Source organism: Falco cherrug, chromosome 8, assembly GCF_023634085.1.
Source record: "Falco cherrug isolate bFalChe1 chromosome 8, bFalChe1.pri, whole genome shotgun sequence".
NCBI lineage: Eukaryota > Metazoa > Chordata > Aves > Falconiformes > Falconidae > Falco > Falco cherrug.
Window position 1 is genome coordinate 30,965,035 of NC_073704.1, and position 17,395 is coordinate 30,982,429.

Genomic DNA, 17,395 nt, shown 5'->3' on the forward strand with positions numbered 1-17,395 from the left:
AAGTACATAAAGCCCCTGTAAAATAAGCTGATTCAACAGTAAAAGTTTGTGCAATGAAGTAAAACATACCTATGGTGGTGATGGTATCACCATCCCTGGAGGTGTTTAAAAAACACACAGATGCGGTGCTTAGCGACATGGTTTAGTGATGGACTTGGAAGTCCTGGATTAACAGTTGGACTTCATGATCTCAAAGGTCTTTTCCAACCTAAATGATCCTACGAATCTATGATATAGCACTCAAGCGCTGTCAAACTCAATGGGAATAAATAAATACCTGTTCTGCAGATACTCAGACCTTCTTTTGTGCAGTGCTAACCTGACCACACATTGAGTGCTTCCATTACTGCCTCAGTATGATCTCTTATCAGTTCTCTTAGCTCACTAGTTCATGGCATGTTTAGTTACTGTGTGTGAGTATTTCAGCATTCCTGGGAAGGCACAGATGACAGCCATGACTTCTGTAACTGTACAATCTCCTCCGCTTTTCGTTTGCTTCAAGCCTCACACAGGGCAAACCATGCATAGTGATGGGCAGATACTCTAGTTTGCAAGTACTTGATCACTTAGACATTTTTCAGACCACCCACTAGTCTGGAGGACTCTCAGCGTTGGATCCCAACCATGACCAACAGATGCAAATCACTTTGTAACATAAGGTAAGGTCTCGGGCTGTCTTCTTGGTATAGAATGATGAAATGTCCCCTTTTCAGAATCAGACCTATCACTTCAGACCATCCTGTGCTTCAATTATCCTCAGTATTCAGCGCATTTTTCACAAAGTAGATGGTTGCCTGCCAAGACTGAGGCCACAGTTTCCATTGTGTGGGTCACTGACCAAAACCCATCAGGGACAAAGCAAACAAGGCTGTAACCAAAGATCATAAGGATAATGACTACCCATGCTACCACCTGTCTTCTCAAACATAGCGAGTGTGGACACTTCCAGGAATGCACAGAAGTTAAAGTCAAATTACAGCATTATCTTTATTAGACTGACAATGAATCATATTTTAATATCAGCTTCATTTTAAATTTTCTCTCTTTGTTGTAGGTCACACCACAGGTTAGTGCAATAGTCTTTGGAAAATAACTTTCACTCCTACCCCATGCTGGGATGTAAAAGTAGCCTCCACAACACAAAACTACTCCACAATTCAGCAAATTTATCAGGGAAAGGCGAAATCTTTTGCTGTGCGGGCAGAGCTGAGCAAACAAATGTGTCAGCACTCAGAGCTCAACTTTACTCATGAGGCCAAAAAACTCAAGCTGGCTTTACCCCAGAAGTCCTCCTACACATACATACCACCCTGCGGTCTTGTCTTCCCATCACCACCTCCACCTCATTACTGGTATTCTCTTTTTCTTTAACCTGATCTGTTGAAATCTTTAATTGTATATTAAATATGTCTTCATCCCAGCTGCTGCAATTTCTAGCTTCTTTGCCTTCTTAAGTCTCTGATCTGCACACACAGCTATGAGGACTCACAACGCTGTTGGCAGAGTACACGCCCTTCTACAAAATGGGTCAAACCAGCAGTTTCCTACTCTCTCCCCTCAATACCCAAATCCAACTTAGATGTTCTTCCAGCTGTCTCATTTTCATGGTTTCATTTAGTTTACCCCTCTGACCCCACATTCACCTCCTCTCCCACCCCTGCTTTCTTTTCTAGCAGGCTGCACCTTCCAGCCATGTTTCTACCTCATTTCCTGCCCACTCAATCAATTCTTCCTGTCTTGGACAAGTACAAAACTCCCCCTTAGGTGAAAGAAACAATGAGCTAACCCTTGAGTGGCCTGAGAGTCACTGTGCTAGCGGCTTGCCGTGAGCTATTCCTTTTCAATGAGATCCAAGAAACAGAACAGTTGCTAATGTCCCTCTCCAACCTGTCCAAGAATATATGGATAGGAGATGAGCGGAAGAAGAAAGAATACTTTTTCTCTCTTGGTATCATGAAAGAGGGAATAGTCACATCTCTCAGCTACCAAGGAATAGAAGGAGACAGAAGAAAAGGCTCTGCTCTTTACCACCCTGAAGGTAAAAAAAAACACCACCAAAGACTCAGGTCGTACCTTCCCAGAGCCATAGAAAACACAATGATCATAGTAACCTAGACATGTTATTATTTAAAGTTATATAAAATCTAGATTATTTTGTATCTCTCCCTTCACTGCCCACAGCTCCTCATTGAACCAACCTTGCTGACCTTCTTCCAGCCCAAGAGAGAAATGGTGTCTGGAGATATAGGCATGGTCCAAGTGCCAAATAGCACTGACACCGGAGTCCTCTGACTTGGGCAAATCATGAAACCACTTAGTGTCTCAGTGCTTCCAATTGTTAAATGGGTGTAGGGATACTAGCGGGTGCATCAAGGCCTAATTATCTGCAAAGCATGCAATGTACAGGAGTCATAACTGTTGCTACTGCATAGCAAGCATCTTAACTCTGTTTCCTAAATTTTAATTTTTTTTTCAAAACAACTGTTGCTAAATTTTTTCAATATCCAGAAAAAAGAACTTAGTTCAAACCAATTGTTTGCAAAAGTACAGTTATGACTGCTTGGTTATTTACTTTTTTGTTATTAATATGGAGCAGCCAACAAAACACACCAACCTATAGGGAAGAACCCAGGGATTCAAAACCAGATAAAGAAAACACCGGATAATAAGCATGAACTAGTGCTCACTTCCAGTATGGGACAGTGTGCTGTTAGGTTGTCCTGCCGCCCGCCCCCTGCCCCAGAAGGAGATCCAAGGACTGCAATTCACATGCCCAGTTTGGCACATTTCTACACTTCATCAGCATTTCTGCCCCATCAAAGAGGTCAGTCTTGGCCCATTCTCTGTTTTACTTGGGTTCATATTTGCACATGGTGAAGGGCCAGCAGAAGCTCAATCAAGACTTGCCCCAGGGGAGAGCCAGAAGGCCTCAGGCTGGGGAATTGGGAAAGAAGTCATTTAACGTGAGGGAGGCTCTTCCCTCTTCAGCATGGCTCCTAGTGCTCAGACGCCCGCGAGACCTCAGATTCCAGCTAACACAGAATCACACAGTCATTTAGGCTGGAAAAGCCCCTAAGTGCCACATCTACATTTCTTTCAATTACCTCCGCAGACGGTGACTCAACATACAGCATGGTAGTGCCCCACTGGCAATGGCTGAGCAAGAGGAGATATCACAGTGCTGCAAGACTGTCAGATACAGGAGTATGTCCATAAGTCATAAACATGTCCATTTGCCATGCCTGAGATTGACAGGACCAAAGTTGTGTCACAGCACAGGTCTTCATGGAAAGAATGGATTTGGCTTTCCTCAGCAGGCTACCAGCTGGGCCAAACACTACCATAACACTGCCTCCCCTCCTCAACAACCCTTCTTGAAAACCTTGCCTGCTATCCCACACAGCACTGCACGGTGTCATGCAGTCCTGTGCCCCACCACCACCTTGTGAAACTCAGCTAACTGGTGCTACACACAGCCCCACTGTTAGCAAACCCAGAGATTTCTTGTTTTCTTAAGGATGATGCAGTGTTTAAGTATTGTGATCCATTGTTTACTAAGACAAGCCCTGCAGCTGTCACGCAATCTCCCTCTGTGAGAAAGATAAAGTGAGTGCTCACGCATCACTTGCGGCTTCCTATGACATTCTGATCAGTATAATCCCTCTTTTCAGACAGGAAAGCAAGCTGCATCTTGGCTCCTACAGCCACTGCAGTCTGATGGAAAAAATACTCCTTTGTCATCATTCAACCATCATTCAATCTGCCTCCTCCACATCTGGAGGCATAATTTTTTCACTATCCTTACAGTTACACGTCTACATCATCCACTTGTGCCAGCAGAGACAGTGCAAGATTCAGGACAACTGTTTTTACTAGTGAGAACATAGGAGAGGGCATAGAAAGTATGGCTAAACCCTCCTTGAATTTCACCTGCAGGTAGTCAGACCTGCCACAGAAGCAGATGTGTCCAGTTTTGATGAACATCTGAAACAGAAGTTGACCCTCTTTGCTGGCTCACTAGAGACTGAACTGGAGATGCCAAGCCAAATGCAGAGTTTGTACTTCTTAGCTAGCCAGGCTTATGAGGACTCCTGCCTTCTGTGGACAAAGGTTCCACCACGACTCAGTTACACCAATGAATCAGAGCAGAAACTGTAAAATCCTGAAAGACTTTTAAAATTAACCTGTTCTCATAAGGATCAGTGTTTTTAAATTGGAAGCTGGCTAATAATAGTAAAGGATTATCAGAGACCACATTTCACCAGTGACCTCCACCTCTTTTATTAATGTGCTGTGAAACAGAGCAATCCCCATGTATAAATACAAATCTGCATTTTGCAGCTCAAGCACTTCCATTAAAATACATTCTAAGGATCACCCAATGTTACAAAAAGGAAAGTATGGATGATCTATGAAGTCAGAGCTTTTTAAGCCAAAGCACAAGAGTTTCTTCAGGATTTTACCTGCACCTCCAAAAGCTAGAAATTATCATAAAATCCTCTAACCTAGTCTACTGTGTATTGCAGATCACAGACTTTCATACAACTAATCCTACACTAAGCCAAGGAACATGCTGGATTTCTCAGCTGCTTGATTAAGCCATGTTTGAGGAACAACTTGGCCAGTTGGACCTATGGTAGCAAAACTCTCTAGAAAAAAAATGATATGCTAGGGTTTTTCCATTTACAGACTTGAGGATTCAGTGCTGTGCACTTTGACTATGACCTAGCTCAGCACATAAGCATTCACTTGGTTTCAAGTACACAATCCCGCCAACTTCAAGGTAAGTACATATTAAGTGTTTGACCAAGTTGAGGCAGTTTGTGGCTTTCCAGGGTGATCCCCGCATGATTAAACAAGAATATTTCTTATGAAATTGCTAGTACAAAAGTGAACTTTATCAAAGTATAATGACATCCTTGAATGGAAGGTTTTAGGAGAATATGATCTATTGACACTCATCAGAAGCAGATATGCTAAATAAATGAGGTCTGCCATACCACTGGCTCACAAACTTACTCAGTTAGGGAACTATGCTAAGGAAACTTTAAAATTGAGAATGAGGTCTTCGTAAGGCCTATAGTTGTTTGCAGTGAACCACAGAAAAAGAAAGCAAGCTCTTTGCTTTGCTTTTCACTCTGCTTCTTTTCTCTGAGCTGTGTCTGAGATCTCAAAAGAGGCACCTCTGTTCCCTAGACTTAGCCACTGTGCCAAAGAAAGGACCATGCACATGCTGCTGTTAGCCCCAGTTACACCACCGGTACCTCTGAAAACTATACAGCACGCTACACTGGTGGCCTTCTGAATACCTGCTCCTCCACACTGTGAGTCTACCTCAGTCACGCTGCTGAAGATGCCCTCCTCATCATCACCACCACTCATGGTCAGGGGTTGCTCCTTCACTTGAGCTGTTACACCTCTTTAAAGTTTTACCTTCCCTGCATTCTAATATGTGAGAGTTACTCAATCACTTTGCTTCCTGAAGCTTCACTGTAAAGCCTTCCTTTTCTCTCCTGCTTGTCATGATTTGCTCTGTCTAAAGCACTGCGTGAATGAAGGGCAACTCTTCCTTTTTCTTCTTAAGGCCCCAAGGTGCAGCACACTGAATAATTTTTTCAGTCAGATCTCATTGCAATTATTGGTGAAGTGCCTTGGACACCATTAATGAACAAGTGTCAAAGAACTAGCATCATTATTGTTATAATTATTATTGGAATAAAATGGAAGGAAATGGAAGGGAAAATATATTGAGAGCCGTTGGGTGTAATTTTCAGAACTTGTGCCTGAGAGCAAATTACTTCCCTAACCACTGTATATTTATGGCTTTATCAGTCATAATTTTCAAATTCTAAATCAACTCTAAAGAAGAAAATACCAGCTTCATTTGCCACAGTTCCATTTTTTCAAGATTAAAAATAAAATTGCCACAAGGCCTACTTAATGGAGACAAAATCTATACTGAAATGCGCTGAAGGTCAAACATTCTGTAGCACCCACAGGATGCCACCAGTTTCCAGTCAACACTCCATCATCAGTTAACGTCTGGACTCCCTGTATGGAGATTCAAGGGCAGTAAGGCAATGAGCTAAAAGACAATTCCCCTGTAATGTATTTTGCCTTCCCTTTGATGTTTAGCCAGATATGCCTCTCATATGATTGTCAAAATCTCACTTGCTGAAGAAAAGTGTAAATCTTTATCAGAACTTCCTAAGGGGCTTTCCTAGCTGGCCTTTGGAGTTGATGGATGCTAATGTGCTTTTTTTCCACCAATAAACAGTAAAGGGAATAGTGTATTAGTGACCAATTCAACAATAGTGGGGGTGTTTGGTAAAATGTCAAGAACGTTCAAAAGAAATAAATCATATGCTATTTCCCTTCAGCCTACAAAGTTAAAACAGCTTTTGCTTTCAATACAAGTGAACACTTAACTGCTCCCCACAGATTTCAGTGTTTGAAGCTGGCCACATTTCAATAAAATGTTGTTTAAAGAAAGAAAATATTGAGAAAATATATAGCATGCTACATTCATGCAACCTGAATCACATTCATCTGGTAGGAGGTAATAATTACAGACAGTCTGAAGTAAAAAACCCAGATTTAAACACTCCCAAACTAATTCATCTTGAAAACCTGAAGCAACAGACAAAGCAGCTTGTCTGCATCTAGGAGAGATTGAGGATTAGACATGGGGTCAAATGCCGCACACTGAGAACTCACACCAGCCATGATGATACAGTCTGCAAAGCTGAGATCTGCAGCCCTGAGACAATCTGGGATACAAGCTATTTAACCAAGTCCACCTCTCTCCTGTACTTCAGTATGGGATCAGCTGAGGTGTTTTCATGGATGAAGATATGTATTAAAGCCAGGACATATGCTCTTCCATACTCTAACTGCCATGACTCAGGGGTGAAAGCCTCTCAGGAGGCAGAACACAGGAAAACCTGGGAAGTCTATCATACTTTTTCCTGAGCATAGCGATTTAATGGATAAAACTAATGAGAAATAAATAATGGTATAAACTGCAAGTGGGAACCTGTCTACAACTCATTTCCCATTCAGTTATGAACATCCAAGTGATTCATATAACACAGATGAGTTTGCGAACTTTTAAGCACTTCCTTGGTAAACAAGCTGAAACCAAGCACACTGCACCCATCACAAACATATATGCATGTCAATCATGGCTCTGGCTCTCGAAATAACAAATCTTACACAGTATTGCTATGGCTGAAGATGTTTCTGGCTTTCCCAAGGGGCATGGTACAAAGGAGCTCCAAATGTCTTTAATGAATAGAAAAGGTGCTTTACATTCAAGAAACAGCTGTATAACAATGAAGTATACTGCTAAGAACCAGGACAGTATGGCAAGGGCACAGCCCAGTTGCAAATGTAGGGATCAATCTATGGTTGTAAGATATATATGAAAAAGACAAGGAAAATGTGCGTGACTGACAATAATTAGAAACAATTTCTCTGCTGTTTGGCTTACCAGAGTGGTCCACAGCAGAGCTGTGCTGGGATGACATACTGGTTAGTGAAATGGGACTTGGATGTATATGTACATGCATGTATAAAGAAAAAAGGATGCACTAAGGATATACTTGACTTGTTTCACTAATTTCTCAGCTCTTTGAAAAACAAACAAGCATGCAAGACCTTTAGTGTAGCTACCCACTCACAGCCAAACAGGTCATAAGACACCAGAAACAGCCTCCTGGGAAGTAAAAGATCATTTTCTTATTGATCTAACTAGGAAAATCAAACTTTAACTGGATTTCCTATAAGCACAGAGTACAACAATCTAGTTATGAAAAGCCCAAACTGAGTACATTGTTACTGTTGGTGAACTGTACAATGAGCATCATTTATAGCCCCCAGGGAAACTGGGGCATCATTATGTCAGTTTGGTATTGTGCAAACACACAGAACGATGCTCACAGCACAAATTCCTAACCTGTCCCTCACAATCTCTATGTAGTCTTCCAGGACAAATTGTTCAGCTCATAGCCCTTTTCAGCACACATCTCTCCTCGCAGTTCAAACTTTAGTGTATAAAATAAGCATATTTAGGACCAGAATTTATGTTCCTCAATTTGTTTAGACCATTTCTCTAGTCACAATTAATGGCCGGTGGTTTTGGGAATGGACTCTGTAAAGAAAAGGCATTTCTTCAGGTCCAAACACAGCTAAAGTAAAAGCATTTTGCATACATAAACTCCTTTCTACTTAAATGAGCAGGTCATGCTGTATTCTCTCTTACTCCTCCCATAGCAAAACAATGAGATATCAGTTCAAACAGATGGTCGACTAGTGTGGATGAGATACAATAAGCAAGAGATAAGACATAGAAAATAAAAAATTCTCGGAAAGTCGGTTAAAAAGTAGACAGAAAAGAGTTTTACTTGGATTCTTCCATGACAAGGATATTATCCAGCCAACTGGATGTTAAGAATATTGTAATCTGGAGGAAAAGTACAATAAAAAGAGAGGCTGAGCCCAAGCAAGGTGGGAACTGAAGACTGGAGAACACAAAACAAGTTGCAGCATCTCATTTGTCTTGCAATAGGGAGCCTGGCTAGCAAGGTTGTGAAAAAGTAGCTATTCAAGCCCTTTGTAACATAAACTGTTTTGTTAACCTATTCATTCTGGCAGTAAATTAATGCATCCTGTATGACTGAATGGTCTGGGGCCTTACTTATTATTACCACCCATCCACTGAAAATTGCTGGTGTAACATAATCCTCTCCCCTGGCAGCAGAAGCAGCAGCAGAGCTGCTGTGGATCAACCTTTCAGTCGTTGGCTTGGCATTCCCATTGTAGAGCAGGTTGTGATCCATAGGACGGTGCATTTGGAGACCCACAGAAAACCCATGAGTTTTTAGGTGCCTTTAATTTTATTCCTGTGTATTTTCCAGCTGAGCTTTCCAGAAAAAAAATACAAGATTAAACTGCATCATGAACAATCAAGAGGAAACAGGTGCTGAGAAAAAACAATAAATCTGAATTTAACTTGGGTTTAAGAGATGATGTGTCTGTAATTTCAATCTTTATTTCTTTTGTATAATTGTCAAGTTCTAATGAACTCACCAGTTTTTGCCCTCCATCATTAAAGAGATGGAAGGAACAAGAACAGTAAAAGGGGAGGAGAGATTACTTTTTTCTGTGAAAAATTCATGCCTGATTAAAACAAAGCAAACTGGCAGATTATGAGTGTGTTTACATAGCCATCACTTCTGCAGAGAAGCACTCATACTAAGTGCCAAAAAATACCCACCAATTCCTCAACATCAGGAATCAGGGCTCTAATATTCTCTGCAGAATGTTTTATATCAGGGTGCTGGATCCTGCAAACACATCCTTTGTAAACTCAAAGTTTGGTGCTCCTGGTTAATAGAAAGAGTGCACGCTTTTTCTCTTTGCTGTACCTGTAACATCCTCATTATTATATTATCTATTTAAATATCCAGCTGAGTTCCACCACATTTTTAACCACAAGGGTTTCTGCTTTCACCCCTCCCCAGTTAAACAGATGGTTAGACTTATTTAGCAATTAAAATCAAGGTTTATTTACTCATTCCACTGGAGCAAGGTTAGAGCCAGTGCCATATCATGTACACTTAAAGATTTTGCTAATTTACTTTAATCCACTTAAACCTTTAAAACACGGATAATGGAAAACAGACAAGAAATCTCTTACACTTTCCAAATTAAGAGACAAGAGTTTCCTTCTCTGTGAAGAAGAGTAAAGCTCTCTAGAAGAACCCTGAAAGGTCAGCAAGGAAGCTTTTGACTACTTTCTTCCTGGAAACTCTATCTCAAAGGTCAGAAAACCACAACTAAATTGCCTTTAGCAAAGAACCTAACTAGAGACACATTGCAAGGTACTTAATTGCCTTTAGTGAAGAATGTAACTGGAGATGCATTGCAAAGCCTTAAATGGGAACCAAAATCGATATTTCAACATTTAGGAGGAAACCATTTTTAGCAAGGAGATTCACAGCTGACGATGCTGGCACACTGAGCTTAACACACTAGTCTGGGGTGAATTCAGAAATAATGGTGGTACCAATATAATGATCTGTCATGTGGGTAAGTGGGCAGACTGACCAGACAGCAGCTTAGTAGTAACCATACACTCACGGAAAATCCAATTGGGATAAGAACAAGAGAAATTCCATGCTGCAAAAGAACAATCAAAGGGTTGCTCATTGCAACACAAAGGCCCTCTTTCACATTCTTAAGACCTTGTCAAGTTAAATGCCCAGATGAAAGACAGAAAAAATACTAGCAAAGGTGATAAATACATAACAAAACCAAAACAAAACAAAAAAAAAAAATCAACAAATGAAAAGGCAGCCACTCCCTGAAATTTTAAAACAATGTACTTCTCTTGCATTCAAGTATGTCCAAATTCTCTATCACTTTTCACTTAGTAAGTGTCTAGATCCAGTCAGCCAGGTGAAGTATATTAGCATTACTGAATTCAGTTAGAGAAGAGGAAACTGAAAGACATTTTCAGTGTGGCACACGATTACAGGGAGCCGGTAGCAGAACTGAAAATGGAGATTCTTAGACCAGTAGTCCCAAAACTGTCTGAATTAAGTGATTGCTGTGACACCTCAGAGTTAAAACACTGAGGGAATTCCCTCAAAAGGAATATGATTCATCAGGTCACTTGGACTGGCTTATGGATCACAGGTGTAAGGAAAAGAGCACAGACTAAACCATTATCCATAACAACACCAGGAAGGACTTCAAAATGGACCATCCTGCTGGACCATGAAACAGGAATAGAAGCTCTTACCTTCAAAAGCAATTGTGGGGTGTTCTTTCCTGACACATTGCTGATGTTCAGCTTCAGAGTATTCAGGTACATTCTGTGATGATGAGAGATGAAAAGCAAGAAGAAAAAGGCTTGGCAATAACAGGGAAATGGCCTTTAATCTTGAAACAACCATGACTGAAGGGCGTCTGGAGATCTAGCTTCCAAGGTAGGCCCAGGGAGAATACCTGAAATACAAATAATTCCACTTTCAGAAAGATGAAGGCTTATCCAGAGTCTGTAACATAGACAGAGAAGCGTGGAGGTTCCCCTTTCATCCCAGCCTCACTTGTGCTAAGTACACAAGATAATATTCCACAAACAGTATCTAAAAAAAAAAAGACAAAAAAAAAGACCAAAAAAAAAAAGACTCAATTTACAACTGTATTTGGGCTTCCAACTTGAAAGAGAAGGGAAGTGCACAGCTTCCTAAATATATATCTCTGTGTACCTTTGGGGTGTATGTCCTTATACAGCAGCTAGTGTGCAACGGCCAGCACTAACAACATGAAATCTCAAGTACTCCAGGTGTAAATATGTCCCCCAGTGTGGACATCTCACTCCTCAGTTTCATGACAAGTCTGTGTTTAAATGTCATGCTACATTCAAGAGACCACAAAGGGAAGGCCAACATCAGTCATCACAAAAACACATATGCAATTAATACTGTTCTAATAGGAGATTTATACATTTTACCACTGCTGTTTTATATGTCTTAAAACAAGAAAAGCCAATTTAAAGGTGTTGCTAGAAAAGCACTAGCTGAAGTAACATAAAAATTAAAAGAGCTTAATGGGGGAAATGGTGAGAAGTGAGTGAATTGCCTGCATTATCATGGAATGCTATAGCTCCTAGTCGCAACAGCTGAGGCACAGCTAAAGAGGAGGAGCACTCACTCTCAGGCTAGGAGAGGAGAAAGTCGTGCCTTTTCTACGTGAGCATTTTTAACAACAACAGCAGAAAAGAGATAGCTCTAAAAACTCCCCGGGGCCTACCAGGACTGGGGCAGGGGATGGAGGATTAGTTAGTCCATGCCACAAACTCCCCAAGGTGCTGCTGCAGCTTAAGAAAATCTGCATTGCCAGATGTAATCTTACTGATGTGCATATTGTACTTTCCTATGTAACTTCGTTCAGTTATTGAAAACATGTTTTCAAACAAATAGTCTCCTACGCTTAAACCTTATCTAATGATAAAGCTGATTCTGATTAAATTCACACATAACAAGACTTTCAGTTCCTGCTGGTGTAGTGATTCATAAAGGTAATCTAACAGCCAACACCTGCAGTGCCCAATGCCTCTCTACTTTTGTTCAGAGTCTCCAAAACACTTTCAGTGAGCTGAAGTGGCCAGGCTGGTGGCTGGTAACATGAGGCACTGATACACAACGACAGGCTCGCAGCGTGGAGCGAACTCCAATATAGCAGACAATATTGTGACATCAAGGAGCTGGAAGAAGTTTGTAAAGGTCTTTGGGCACCACAGGAGCAATAAGGGACTGCTTGCAGCAGCAGTGGGAGACAGCTGATTTGAAAGGTGGATCCTATGTTTTATTCCTATCTGTATTTCTCTGTGATTTTAAACACTGGCATTAAGATGAGTTGCCAGCGCATCCATTATATGTCACCTCAGCATACCACTGGCTGAAAAAAGCGCTGGCATTCAGGATTTGGAGTAGCTCTTTGCAGTTGGTTTCCCAGCTAGCGTGAGTGAGAGACTACAATATTTCATATTTTTTCCAGCCCCATATACATGCAGATTTTACACAGGGATGTATGAAACACCCTTCTTGTTCTCCAAAGGAGGTTCTACAGTGCTTCACTACGGAAGGTTTTTTCTAAACACAGAAAATACCACGTTAAATTAAAAAATGGGACAGGCAGAAGTAAGAGATGTAAAATCATTCAAAGTTAAGGCTAGCACAGCATTTAGTCATTAAGTGCAAGCAGCACTGTGGCATCTCAGATGATGGAGATGTTATGCAAGTCACGCTGTAATGAAAATTATTGATGATGAAGTATCAGATTATATTTTCAGCCATTGGTTTAAATGATCATTCTATTCAGTACAGATCCAGAAGTGAAACACAGAACAGAGATGGGAACCCCAGGGAGATACATTTTGTATAGCTCTCGGATCCACTTCAAGTTCCAGAGGAGACAAGCCAAACTTTCCTTAGCTAGGATAAGATTGTTGTGGGAAATGCACAAGAGGCAAAGGGACTTCACTGTTCAGATATCCTTGGTGGAAGCTGGAAGAGACAGTCCTGGAAATCTCCTTCCAGTGCAGCCATTACTGGCCAATTCTAGAAATAAGGTAATAAACTAGACAGACACATAGTCTCAGCCAATACGGCCATTTTCATGTACTAATCATCCAAACAATGATCTCAAACTAGGTGAAAAAAAATCTTCAAAGACACACAGTAGAGTCCCATGCTCCTCTAACGCTGTATGTGGTCTACAATCAGCAGATGAGTAAATTCAACTTTCACACTCATCAGGGTCATGAAATGGTAAAAAGTTGCATACAGGAAAGCTTCATAATATCCCACAGCCTATTCTGTGCAAAAGCAGAGTACATTTACTAGTGTTTTGTCTGGACTAGTTGTAAAGCGTGCCAAGTAGCTGGATTTCTGCCACTTTCCCTGGGAGATTTTACCACAGTCCAAGAGACTTCAGTGCTCCTTAGAAAGCTGTAACCAGAATTTGGGGTAAAGTTCCATCTTTTTTCCTTATTGTCATAGGGAAATCCAAAGTGTGCATGAAAATAATGGTTTCAAACTTGATGTGAAGTGGAAAGTAATATATAACCAAAAAAGATGAGAAAGAAACATCATAAAAAACTTGTATCCTTCCCTATGTCCTCTATCATCTCCTACATCCAATTGAATCCATCAAATGCATGGAGTTCTCATGTGCTGGGAAGCTGAACAAAATCACCATCATATGCAACCCTGAACCGGTGTCTACTGAAGTCAGAGTCAATGGTTAAATGCCAGATTGATCAAGGGCCACAGAAGCCAGAGCCCTAGAGCACCAGCTGAACAATATTCAGACAGTAGATAGCATTGCACAAGGTTACTCCTTCAACCTGCCCCTTCCCAGGCTGTCTTGCTCATTTTTTTTCCTCAATATTTTAAGAGAGACTAACTCAGTAATTGCTATTCCCAGCTGCTGCAACTTTATTTCTGATAAAAACATACTCTGAATATGAAGCAGTGCCATGTGCAAGAGCAGGTCAATTGTATGTCAAGAGCAAACTAGTAACTGCCTGGAAGAGTCCAGAAGGTAGTTATGAAGCATAGATGTTTTAATTCTACTGGAGACGGCCAAACTCAAGCCTTCAATTTTGCCCAAGCTTCAGATTTTCACTGTGATGGCTGGAGTATGACCAGTGCTTAGGACCAGTTCTCATCCACACTGTTAAAATACTGCACGCCCTAAGCACAGCCCAGAATGGCAGTTTTGCATTGCTGGAACTTGCCCTAGCTTTAAGCCGTTTTGATACAGTTAAATGCTATAAAAAGAGCTGTTCTTATTAGACTCTCTGCTCAAAATGGCTTAGAGCTCAAGAAATCAGATGTTAAGGTTTCAGTGCAGATGAGAGACAAGAGCTCAAATCCCTGGTTAAACTCGAATCTCAGACAGAACGCAATTTCAATTATTTATTTGCTCATCTTGATGTATCTTTACCACCTTAGCTATTCTGCACACACACAACACACCCAGCCCCCAGTGCAGGTATGTTAAAAAAATAAAAAGGGATAAAAATTCCAACAACTTTATCTGTCCAATATTTTCTGTCCTTTCCACCGTAAAGCCTGCCCTTTGTTACTCTGCACAGTCCCAAGGCCCAGTGATGGGACTTCTCTCTCCCCTCTCTTAGTCTGCACAGTGAATCCCTCTGGCCCTCTGCCAAAAAAAAGGTCAACAAATTCAGGCTCCATTGGATCCAGTGAAATATGCTCCAGAGACAGGTATTTTGTAGAGCACCACTTCTGCCACCATCCTCTTGTCTCTTAAATCAGGCTTGCTTAGCTCATGGGCCTCCCTGACCATAGCAGCGGCAGCAGGGGGTGGGCAGAGAGCTGCTCCTTCTGGGTGACGCAAGAGGTTTGCACACTCAGTGTACCCCCAAAGCTGAGATCTGCAGCCACAGCACCCATGTCCCATGTGAGCACAAACCCACTGCCCCATGCCTGTTTCTCACCCAGGCCATTTCATGGCAGCCTGATAAGGACAGCATATAATTCTGCTTTGCCTCGTGGCTTCACCCCCTCACACAAGCACAAGCATTCAGGGGATCACCCACAGTCCCTCCCTTATTCATTCTTGGGGCATGAGTCTTTTCCAGCTCACCCTGTATTGTATCACTGTAACTCCATTGATTTCACAGGAACTAATCCTGATTTACAGAGGGTAACTCAGATCAGGCCCCCTTTGACTAAAGCTCCACGTCTAAAAGAAAAATACCTTCAATCAATCTTCAGGGCTTTAAAACAAAGCACACTTTAAAAATGGCTGTACCAGGAATTCATATCCCGCTTTCCTCTGACTGTAACTATCATTTTGACTTAATAAAACGTGACAGTAAAGTTTAAGGATAAAAGAAAATGCTTCATCTTTCATTTTAAAGAAAAGAGATGCCTTTAAAAAAGACTAAAAAAGGAACCTCCTGTAAAAGCATTAATTCTTCTGTTCAGGATCTTTTGTGATTGGCACAGTTATGATTAGAATGGGATATCAGAGGGAAGAAGAGCAATGGAAAGAGGTGGACATTAAAGTATTCAAAAAAATACTGGAAGAATAAGGGAAATAAATATAAACATTATAAAGCAAGACAGCTCGGCAATGCAGCTATGACAGGCTGGCACAGGCAGCTCTGCCCTAGAAAACAGAGAACTCCAAGGCCAGCAAAACCACGGTCGTTTATTCATCTGCCGCTCCTTGCCCTCCCCTCCCGCCCTCACCATCTGGAATTTGTCCCACCAGAGTGGCTCCAAGGGCCACTCCACACTATCGAAGAAAAGGCACAGCTTTTCCCTCTGCCCCTGGCCACATCCGTATGCTCAGCCCTCAGCGTGCCTGTGCTGGGGACATGGATCTGTCTCACAGCTGAAGCAGTTGCATGTCCAGACATCAGACCTTACGCGCATCCTCAGACTGGGCTCCTATGTACCGAGCTTTTCTCATTTATTCACTTGTGAGGCAAACATACGAGAATGCTCAAACCACTGTTCAAATGAGAATCTGTGACGAGATCTTGTTTGGCTTTTATTAAATCACCCTACAGTCTTCCAAAGAATCGGCAAGCTCACTTCTAATTTCATGCCAGCTGCAGCTCTTGTTCTGGCTGGGTTTCACCATGCTCTCCTATGCCCACCCTGTTCAGGGCTTCCCATGGCCTCCACTACCACATCATCTACGAGCCTCACACTGAACCCACTCTCACAACACCACAGGAAGACAAAACCACATTTTCTTGCATATAATCCAAGGGTTATCTTTTGAAAAAAAACCTACGATTCAGCAGCAGGGTGGATCGTAAGAGTGTGCAGGCAGTTGCCCTCCTGCGGCAAAGCAGAAGCTTGAGCTCCATGCTGACCACTCTCACATCTCCTGCCTCGCACAGTCTGCAAGGCACCAGTTGCAGTACCACAGGAGGCTTTACATTAGGAATAAAACAATCAAGATCTCACAACACAGGTCACTCTATTGCAACCTTTCTGTTATCCAGATCTATATAAATAATTCAGGTAACTCTTTGCAAAGGAGAAATGAGTTTAACCTAAATACACTGTTCGGTTCATGGCTCATGAAGCCTGTAGTGGAGCTGCATAGTAATAGTCTATAGATTGATCTTCTTAGAACTACATCCCACAAAAGATTGACAGTGTACTTTGGGGCATTTTATTTCTAAAGCGCTTTCTGGTTGCTGGTCAAAGCCGCCCAGGACTAGTCAAGGTCTCAAACCAAGATCACAAAATGCAATGGGATGTTCTTGTTCAGGTAGGTAACAAAGACAAAACTCTTACTAACAACTCAGTAAAACATGAATAGGTGTCAGTCCACTTCTTTATAGACTGGTGTAAGCCCTCAATGAGCCATCAGCCACCACTTGGTTACTTGGCCTCAGCAGTGCAGTCAGTGACTGCATGGTCCTGAAAACTGAACTGTTTCCTCACCTTTAGAGGAAGCCCTCCAAACAGGAACCTATTATAGAAAGCTCCCATTAAATAAAGCTGATTCAACAATAAAAGCCTGTGTAACAGAGCAAAATATACTGTACCGCTGGGTTCTTGCCAGACCCAGTGGGCATAAATAAATACCTGCTCTGCTGAAACTCAGGCCTGCTTTTGAATAGCACTAACCTGACCACACATTGAGTGCATCCCCAAGTGCTTCAAGAGGTGCTCCCCAGGGGGCTCTAGATCTTTTTTACTGGCTACACATAATATAAAGACATGGGAGGTTTTGTTAGCATTTATTTGGGGTATGAATTTAGCACTTGTGAAAAGGTGCCTCGGAGTCTGAAGTCTTCTGTTTATCCAAAGATCATATTTGGCTA

General features: G+C 41.7%; 1 protein-coding gene across 5 annotated transcripts in view; it reads right to left on the minus strand.

Moving 5' to 3' along the window:
• Positions 1-17,395, minus strand: part of SEMA5B (semaphorin 5B) — a 281,691-nt gene that overhangs the window by 130,742 nt on the left and 133,554 nt on the right. For all 5 annotated transcript variants that reach the window (XM_055718846.1, XM_055718844.1, XM_055718845.1 and 2 more), the window contains one exon: positions 10,808-11,013. In XM_055718846.1, coding sequence (XP_055574821.1) covers positions 10,808-10,961 — 154 coding nt within the window. In that variant the 5' untranslated portion in view covers positions 10,962-11,013. The remainder of the gene's footprint in view (positions 1-10,807; positions 11,014-17,395) is intronic.